The sequence below is a fragment of the Microchirus variegatus genome (genome assembly GCF_963457635.1).
Source record: "Microchirus variegatus genome assembly, chromosome: 4".
NCBI classification, from domain to species: domain Eukaryota; kingdom Metazoa; phylum Chordata; class Actinopteri; order Pleuronectiformes; family Soleidae; genus Microchirus; species Microchirus variegatus.
Window position 1 is genome coordinate 27,921,728 of NC_139805.1, and position 10,020 is coordinate 27,931,747.

Consider the following 10,020-nt stretch of genomic DNA (forward strand, 5'->3'; position numbering starts at 1 on the left):
TTAGTCCCGCTGACATCAAAGATCTCTTTTTCATGCCAAGAGAGAGACATCGCTGTCACCCCATGAAACCTTAGAATAAAATATATTTTAAGTGATAAAGAGAACCAATACATTTGGAGCATAGTATCAAAGCAGACTAGGATCAACCATAGTCTGCTCAAACATTACTGGTTGAATTAGAAGGATCTCTTTTATGTCTTGTTTCCCACAGATTCATGTGTAGGATCTGTTCATGGTAGTAGTGGGAAAATAATTACGTTGTCCACTTCTCATCTTCCATCTCTGTCTGCCTCACAGATGAGTTCCAGAGCTTTGTTCGAAAGCTGCCCACTTTCTACGCTCTGAACACGTCCGCCATCCAGTACTTCTGGACGACGGAGCCGGGCGTGCACCAGCGCTACAAGCAGCTGGAGCTCAACACGCAGCAGCTCCTGAGCAAAGCGCGGCGCATCGTCAACAAGCTCTTCACCCTCAGCAAGAGATGTCGAACTCAGCCCAAAATTATTATGCTAAGGGAGAGGTGAGGAGCTGATACATATTCCTGCTGACCTTTCTGTTGACATGGGTGCGGAAGTGTGCGTATGTGTGCGTGCACCATCAGCGTGTAAGACTTTGTTATCCACCCTGAAATTGGCATTATGCTAATAATACACACAATATATGTATCAAGTGCTTTTGCTATTCACCTGAGGTCACACTGACGTGAGCTATAGCGTCACACCTGATGACTTGGCTGTACTCCCAGTCCGAGTCCTCCTTTGCATCCAGAAAATCAAAGCCACCCGCCTGTGAAATTAAAGTTCGCAGTGTTTTCAAGGAATATGCCGAGGTTTGGGAGATTTTAACCAGTCTGTGAAGAAACCATATATAGACAAAAGAAAAAGAAATTCCTCCTCCCTTCTATTTTTTGGTCTTTACAATTTTATAGTATTCACACTCTGGTATGAAATGTGATTATCTCTGCAAAGCTGATGCAGCCAAGGCCTATTTTAGAAACTATTTCAGGTAAGAACGATTCATCCTGTAGTGGAGTGTGATTTTTAGCTACAGTGACACTTCCCCGCCACCCACATGCCCACTGCCTTCACTTCCTGTTAATTAAATACGGAAATACCATGCCCGGCCATCGAAACAGCAAAGTATTCTTTCATCGGTCACCCACAAAAATCTCATCAGACCATACACAGTGCATTGGTAACCTGAAAACCATGACGATTTCCCGGCTTTAAGGAATGTTTTTTAGCTCGTTCTACAGTGGATATGTTTAAGTTTGACATGTTATGCAACATTCGTTTCAAATATTTATTATGGAAGCAAACGGAAATTTAATTGAATGAACTGTTGCACTTAATTTATCATAGCAGGAAAAGCAGGTGTGAAATCTACAGAAATGTCTATTGACAGACAGTGAGAGGGAAAAAAAAAACACATTACAGAGTTTATTTAGCCGAGCTACATTTAAATTTACATTCACTAGTTTGGCAGAGACTTTTATCTAAAGTTACTTGGAACTGAGAGACAACCGTAAAGCTTCAGTAGCGTGTGATAGCTCGTCATAAGGCCTTACCGTTACATCTGTTCAACTAGAGAGTGCAAGCTCTCGCGAATGTGGTGCAGGGTTAACATCTTTCGTCCAGTTTCTACTGTTTGCCATAGGCTACATGCTCAGGAAAATTTCAACAAAATCTTTAATTTTTGAGTTGTGCTGCCCTCAAATTCCTAAATGCCGCCAAAACATTATCTACTTTGTGTTGGTAATAAGACAAAAAAAGTGTGGGAGATGGAGTAAAAGCACTTAAAGGACACAGTAAGTGCTAGCTGTTATGAGAGTAGTTGATACTTTAGTTCATACTTGGGTATAAAGTATACCGCTCTGGTAGCATTTTTATCTCGCTCCGCCACCGAGGGAACCAGTCTGGAGTGTAACGGCCTTCATGTGCAGAGTCTTCCGACTCCAGATGACTTTCCTCGGAGAATCGCGGGCTAAGAAGCAGCATTAGCCAGTATGATAAGTTCAAGTACAGCCAGAAGTCGCTCTGTGGGCAAACATTAGCGACTTGATTTTGATCCAGCTGAGGTTGAACAACGACAAAAAAAAATAACAAGACGAAAGAGAAGCGGCAACCTCTTATTTTTACCACGATGCCTCAGAGCAGCTTTAGTGCACTGCAGTTTGATGGAAGGTGACAGTAATGGTCATTATGAAGGCCAATATAATCGGCTGAAATGTTTAGCTAAAATCTCCCAAGGTGACTTTCCATACACGAGGAGATGACGTTGGACTGTTGGACTATTTAAAGCTGCAGTTCTGTCAAGACCTGACCTGCGGAGGATGCTTTCAAACGGTAGAATTCACTTCTAAAAAACCCTTTGCTTCTGTTTTCACTCCACCTGTTTGTGGACGTCTCACTTTAATCGTGCAACGTCGCCGTTGTTGCCTCCGTCTGTCTCGACATAAAACAAATTACTTCCAGTGTGCAGCACGGTGTAGCGTTATAGTGTAGCGTAATATATTTTATTTTTAAACTGGCTCAGTAACCAGCCCTATAAAGTACAACAGTAAAACTATGAAAACAATTAAACCAGCTCTATTAAACTCAGGCAATTAAGAGTGTGATGACAAATATTAATTGGCAAAATGTAACAAGGCTTTAAAAATAACCCCTTGTAATTATTATTTTATATACAGCACTTTGGTGAAAAGTGCTGTATATACTGTATATTATATACAATAAAGACCTAGTTAAATCGGGTGGTAAATTAGAGAGCCTTACAGGGAAACAAGACTTCTCTATAAAGATGTGACATTTTTTTTCATAAGCAATTAAATGATGATGTAAAAGATGATTTAATTACTGTTTGAATGGAATGTCTTGTTCGATCCTCTGCATTGATTTTGTGGAATCACAAGCAGTAACCTTTAGCTGTATTTTGCTCTGTTGAAAAAAGAAAAATCACATGAAATAGATAGTTGACTGTAATATTCTGATGCTGCCTCAAAGCACTCAGGAGAAATGCAAATTAATTGAACGTTACTGACAAAAAAAAAACTAGATGGGAAAATGTCTTTATAGTGTAAAACAAGGCACATCGACACATGCAGCCACTGCAGGCACTGAATCTGTTTCCCGGGCACTTAAACTGAAACAGTATGCCTGGGGGGGGGGGGGGGGGGATATGGAGGATAATATAGGGAGAGCAGTAAACACAGTAATGAGATATAGCCAGTGTGATGAAAGTAAATACTTAAACTGGATATTTTAAAATCCTGCTGTGAAATAACCTGGTGCTCTTAATGGATCTGAGAGAGAGTCTGGTGGGTCGCATATTTATCAGGGTTCAAAGCAAGAGTATTTAGAACATGACTGAAATCTAATTTATTCCATTTCCTTCCTATTCACATGAAACATTTTCATATCATTATGTAACTTTTTTTTTTTCATTGATATGAACATGTTTTCTCACTTTCTCCACTAAAAAAGAACAGTGAATTCCTCTCTTACAAGATGCATTTCAATAATGTGTTTGTATGTAATGACCTAGATCAGGGAGAATTTGTTAAGTTTTTTAAAAAAAGAGAATATTCATCTGGATGCATCTTTGTGTCCATTATTCATTTACTGCATCCGTACAGTCTTTGTCAGACGAGGACAAGCCAAATGGAAAAATGTCTTGACACTCAGAAATCCATTTTGGGGTTTCTTTTGTAACTTTGTAGCACATACTTTGGAGATAAGGACTTTTTTAGGTTTTTAGCTGCACTGCCTGAGGATACAAGAGGTGTCAGAGTAGTGATGGAGCTGTACTGATGTGCTCCCAAAGTAAATAAATAACGCTTTTAAAGGGTAAAAAAAAAAAAATGGAGTGCATTTTCTGAGGGGAAATAGAAAAAAAAGTTTTATCCGTAAGTGAAAATTGAATCCGTGGCAGAAGGAGAAAGTTGTTGTTGTGTGGCAGTGACTTGTGTGAGACGTGCTGACAGACTATGAGCAGATTGCAGCGTGAACACCCGGCTTTATTCCGGCCTGTACTTCACACTGTGTCGCCATGACAGTTTGCATATCCTGCTGACAAAATGCACTTGATGATGGTGGGGACCGCTTCCCCTTTCTCTCTCTCACTGTGGAGATGAGATACGCACAGCTGACTCTAACTGATGACTCTCAGAGCAACACATTTTCTTCATGCATTTATCCTTTTTTTTCTTTTTTTGCCATTTGGTGATTTGAGAAGACGTCTTTTGCTGCTCTTGTTTTTTTTTTTTTTTCGTTACTACCGAGCATTTGAACAGCTGCTGCTAAACTGGAAACACTGAAGGGAATAAAAATGCACTGCTGGCGGGGAAAAGGAAATCTGCCACAGTTTTGAATACACACCCTTTTTTTTCCTTCTCATTATGTGTGTTAACTCGAACGTATCCTCCTGTTTTGTGGCCTCGACGTCATGATTTTTCAATAAGAGACAGATGCATAAACTGACATGGGAGTCTGGTTGTCGATATTCTTCTCATGCGTCCTATCCAGTGGAGACGGTTTCGTACCATCGTGGTCTCGATGCTTGGGAGATTTGCTCCCAGGAGGACACATTCATTGGAGACGAGGTCTTGCCATTTGATCCTCAGGATCGCACAGAGTTTCTGCTGTTGGAAAGCTTTCACATCTATACAGAACCCACACATCAGAGCCGGAAGGGAAGGTGGAAAGAACGATGGCTCAGAACACCATGGTTTTGGTATGGAGATTGAGGTCGTGGTTTAGGAAGACACGTTTGGTGAGCCTCCCAAATGCTGCGTGTGCAGCGTTGGGAGAATCCTGTTGCAGAAATGTCTTTCTGCACAGTGCAACCGCCGGAAAAATAGCTTTCCAGGTACGGAAAGAACTTGACAACAGAGTTGTATGTCGCTGGTGTCTGGAGGGGAATGGCCCGAGGCTCCCTGCGCAAGGATCTTAGTCTTCCAAGTAATGAATCATTTTCTAAATGAACTGCTAAATATTGATGTATCGGCTTCTTCATAGTGCATTCTTGTTTCTTTGCTCCTCTGAGACAGGAAACTATAAATATCCTTTGTTTTTTAGTGAGGAAAAAGTGAGGACACTGTCCTTTTGAGTTTGAGGACATCTAAATAAATAATTGAGAAAAACATTAGTTGCTAATTAAAATATTCTTAAGCTTCAGCCCCACTGTACGAGCTAAGCTCATCCGACTGTTGTTGTTTCAGTTACCTTTTGAAGATGTGTTTGTCCGTGTTGAAATTATAAAAAAAAGTGTCAATGCAAAAGTGAATCCATAAACAGCGATTCATGCGTCCACACTGTCGATGTGTTCTTGTTTTTTGAGGAATTGATTTCTCTTATTTAAATTGAGTTAAAGGAAAGGAACGAGAGATACAAATGTCAAACTCTATTCAGTTGCATTTTGTCAGTTGCTATGGATGTAATTGTGTAAAATGGGCATATAATATTGTTTCACATAGATGCCAGGTTCCTCAATTGTATTATGGCAGATTTTGTGATGTCAGCAAATATTGTATCGTCGTCTGAAGAATCAATATAACGTACAATTGGGATGAAACTGTCAATTTAGAGCCTTATGCTTTACAATGCTGAATAAAACAAAAAAAAATTAAATATGACTGAATTCTATTAGATCTGACAATACCAGACTGCTTGCAGGCTTACTCAAACATATATTATTTATTCAGGTATCAAGTTTGACGAAGTTACACGTCTTCGTCATCATTGTTTCACATAAAGTTTTGTACAAAGGCGTGCATTTAACATTCATTAGTGTGTCACATGATGAGAAGTGTGCCAAACTACAGTGTTTGTTCCTGCGTAGAAAGTGGGATACGTGTCTCCAGAGGATGCACTGAGGCGGCCTCTTATTTTTTGAAATGCTGGAATAAGTGTCACAGATGATCCTCTGAAGCCGCTTTGTGAAGCTTTTGGAGTGAAACTTGTCTTTGACTTTTCAATGACGTTGATCTAATATTCACGATTAAAGAAATTCCCAATGCCACACGTGTTATGCAGCCCAGTTATTATTTAGTCAAACAACTGATTGGACTTTGAAAATGTGTTTTTGAATGTAAATTAGTTTCACATGCTCCATTGTTTCTCCTAAATTAATTTAGCAGTAGCACACAGCCGTAATAACGCAATTTCTAGCTCTGCCAGAAAAACAAAAAATGGATTCAGAAATGTGACAGATGTGCAACAAAGAAAGCGAAAGGCTGATTTATGACATTATATTCTTGTCATCAGGTCCATCTGCTCCTGTCTAAACAAAGAGGAATGTTGGGGAATATTGATTTATGATTAGAGTTTGTGTCTTGGAATAAAGAAAAAAAATGTTTCACAATTGCTGATTGTGGAGTCCTCGTCATCGACTGCAAACGATTGTTCTGGGTTGAATCGTGATTTGGAAACACAGACTCCAATGTTTTCAAAATCGGATTTTCTCTGTGGCAAATATTTATGATGTTACACCATGTTTAAAGGCCATGAATATATGTTTTCTTTATCAGCTTCATACTGAAAAAAGTATTGGAGATTTTCCATTTAATTATGTATGCCTTTCAGCAAGCTGGTGCAATGTGTGTTTGACAAGGAAGACGTTTTGGGATTGCGTGTGTTTTTGTACGTGCTCGAGATTTCGAGACAAAAAAAACTACTATTAATTGGGGAAAAAAAGTGCTACTAGCATTAATCAAAGTGGATTTAAATAATTAAATCACAATATAATCTTTGACCTTGGCAGGAAGTATGCAATCCCTATATAAGGTTAAAATGCAGCATATCTTTTGGTAGTGAGGCAGGGATGTCTCAATGTTGTGGTTGGACAATTCAGTCAGGAACATTTGTCATAATTAAACCCGAGAGTGCTCTCTGGACAATTGTGCACAATGCAGAAAACCCCTGTACAACAATGAGCCCAAGCAAAACATTGAATCATATTTTCTTTAGAGCCTGAATTTAAAAAAAAAAGGTGGAGGCTGGGGTGGTGGCATCAAAGCTTTGCCAGCAGCAACGGTGAGAGGCAACACTGGTGTGTCAAGAAATGAGCAAAGGAGGAGTCTTTAAATGGACTGCCTTGGTGCGAGAGTATATCTGTGATTGGAGCGTGACTGCAGATGGTCTATATGGCTTTCATGCGCTGCTTTAATTCAATTAAAGCCTAATTTAATGAAGGCTACATCCACACTGATCCATTTTCAATTTAAAAAAAAAATGCTCCAAAGACCTGAGACCTTTAGAAACCTTCACCTCCATTAATTTTCTGTATGCTTCTTATTGGCCACAACTCCATTATCAACTGTAAAGGAAACACACTCTTACTTTCATGTTCAATATTGGTCGATCTGATGAAAGACAGCCTTAAGTTTTTTTTTCAACACTGTTGTTTCTTATCTTCTGGGAAGAGTAATCTGGACGCAGCTTGTGGTTAAATGTCGTGGTACGCATGTGGCTTAAGATGATCGGGAAGGGTTGAGGCGGTGGAGGGTTGGTCGCACAATGATCACAATGCTGAAATTACAGCTGATTGCATGAAATGAGAGAGGGTTTTAAAATGATTGGTTCGAGGCAAGTGGATAAAAACGAGAATGAGCTATTGGAGGTTAGCGGCGGCCCGAACTGTGCTTGTCACTTATATTTACTTTTGCCGAAGCTCCATGTCATGAGCATCCGAGAATCATATCTACAAAGTCATCCTTGTGTAGTTTGCCATTTACAGGAGAGATATTTCCATTTTTAATGGAGAAAATGAGCAAACGCGGTCCGTGGACTGAAATCCAACATGTGGACATTGTCTCTGTTCTACAAGGATTTAAATTCAAATATGCAGGAATATGAATGGATTGCTCAAACATTGGCCTTGCTTAGTATGCATGAGTAACGGTGGAGGACAAAAAACCTATACATCCCTCGCCCATGTTGTTGGATCAGAATATGGATAAGGGCAGCCATTTGCCCCCAACCTATCCCTTTGCAAACTAATACAACCTGTGGGCAATTAATCAAATGTGAAGGCTTCTTTCAGGAGAGGGTTTAACTTTTGTGTTGCTTACTTCCTGAAACATTAGCTATTTTCTTTCTCAAGTACATAAATATGTTGTCATTAGTCCAAGGAATATGCCGTCACCACTTTTTTTTTTTAAGGGGAAAAAATATGTGTACTTACATTTTGGCACTTGACAGTACAATGCCATTACTGTACCATAAAAGAGTGTCTAAGATGCTAAATACAAAGCAGACATAATGTAATGTTGTAATTTATACTGTATAAGGAAACACAAACATTCATTCATTCAATTCATTTTATTTCTGGTTCACTGCTTTCTCCAGTTATGTCCATTGGTAACAAACTTCATTTACATTTTCATGTACAAGTATATAAGGGATTTGATTGTTGCGTAATTTTCAGTGCATCCCTAATGAGTCCCAACATACCTTTTATATTTAACTTACTGCTCTGTCTCTGTTGCAGACCCTTCAGCTACTGGCTGAACTACATCCTTTCCATCATGTACTGCAGTGAGAACAACCAAATCGGCTCCTACCTGGAGGAGACCCGCAGTTGCTCCTGCCCATATGAGCACCCGCCCTGCCAGGGCGTGATTCCCTGCTCGGTGGGCGAGGGTACCTCCTGCGCGTCCTGCTCCTACGAGAACCGCTCTCGCTGTGCCACCTGCAACCAGGGCTACATGCTGAGTCAGGGCATGTGCCGCAACGAAGTCCCCGACTCCACCGACCACTACATCGGCTTTGAAACAGACCTGCAGGACCTGGAGCTTCGCTACCTTCTGCAGAAGCGCGACAACCGCATCAGCATCCACGGGATCTTTGTCAGCAATGATGTCAGATTGAATAACTGGTTCGACCCTTCATGGAGGAAGAGGATGCTGCTGACGCTGAAAAGTAATAAATACAAGTCAAACCATGTCCACATGCTCCTGGGGATGTCTCTACAGATCTGCCTTACTAAGAACACCACTCTCGACCCCATGTTGTCTGTCTACATCAATCCATTTGGGGGAAGTCACTCAGAGAGTTGGATCATGCCAATTGACCAGAACAACTACCCAGACTGGGAGAGGACTAAATTAGACATCCCCTATGACTGTTATAATTGGACTTTGACTTTGGGCAACAAGTGGAAAACCTTTTTTGAGACGGTCCACTTTTATCTGCGGAGCCGGATCAAGGGACCGTCCACCACGGGAAACGGAACTGTATATTACGAACCCTTGGAGTACCTGGAGCCAGGGCGAAATCTAGGCTACATGAAGATCAACAGCATACAGGTGTATGGCTACAGTATGCACTTTGACCCAGATGCGATCCAGGACTTGATTTTACAGCTGGACTACCCATATACTCAGGGATCGCAGGACTCTGCCCTGCTGCAGCTGTTGGAGATCAGGGATCGGGTCAACAGGCTCTCCCCACCCGGAGCTCAACCTCTGGACCTTTTCTCCTGTCTGCTGCGGCACCGACTTAAACTGTCCACCACGGACGTTGCCAGGATCCAGGCAGCGCTGCAGACTTTTACTGCCAAGCAGCCCAACTCAATGGAATACGAAACAACCAAATTATGTAGCTAATAAGTGGGCAGTCGTCCAGGTGCACAGATGGCAGATCGGTTATCACACGGGCCTGATGACGGCAAAGAGCAATTTTGGAGCAGTACAAGGGGACATCTGGGGGACATTTTTGCTGTTGTCATGATTCTCAAGTGTGCATTGGAGATTCTCATGTCAGCTTTTCGTATAAATTTGTACAACGTCGTAGAATTGAGGAGGATTTCACCAAACTTGCCTCGTAGGTCACCCCTTCTCCCTTCCTGTTGAAAATGATAACTTTGACAGTTGCCAATATACATTTTAAGCTCCACTGTCACTGATATGTTGCTGATGTGCTGATGTTTGTATATTGCACAAATATGAATCACTCACATACGCAAACAAAAGCTTTTGCAGATGAAGTATTACTCAAGCAATGTGATCATCTCAAGCATTTC

The 10,020-nt window shown here is 40.9% G+C and overlaps 1 protein-coding gene across 1 annotated transcript in view; it reads left to right on the forward strand.

Moving 5' to 3' along the window:
* Positions 1–9,604, forward strand: part of brinp3a.1 (bone morphogenetic protein/retinoic acid inducible neural-specific 3a, tandem duplicate 1) — a gene marked incomplete at its 3' end in the record, with an annotated part of 54,291 nt that extends 44,687 nt beyond the window's left edge. The window contains exons 7-8 of the mRNA XM_083888537.1: positions 298–520; positions 8,488–9,604. Of these exons, the coding sequence (XP_083744663.1) occupies positions 298–520; positions 8,488–9,604 (1,340 nt within the window). The remainder of the gene's footprint in view (positions 1–297; positions 521–8,487) is intronic.
* Positions 9,605–10,020: the final 416 nt, after the last annotated feature.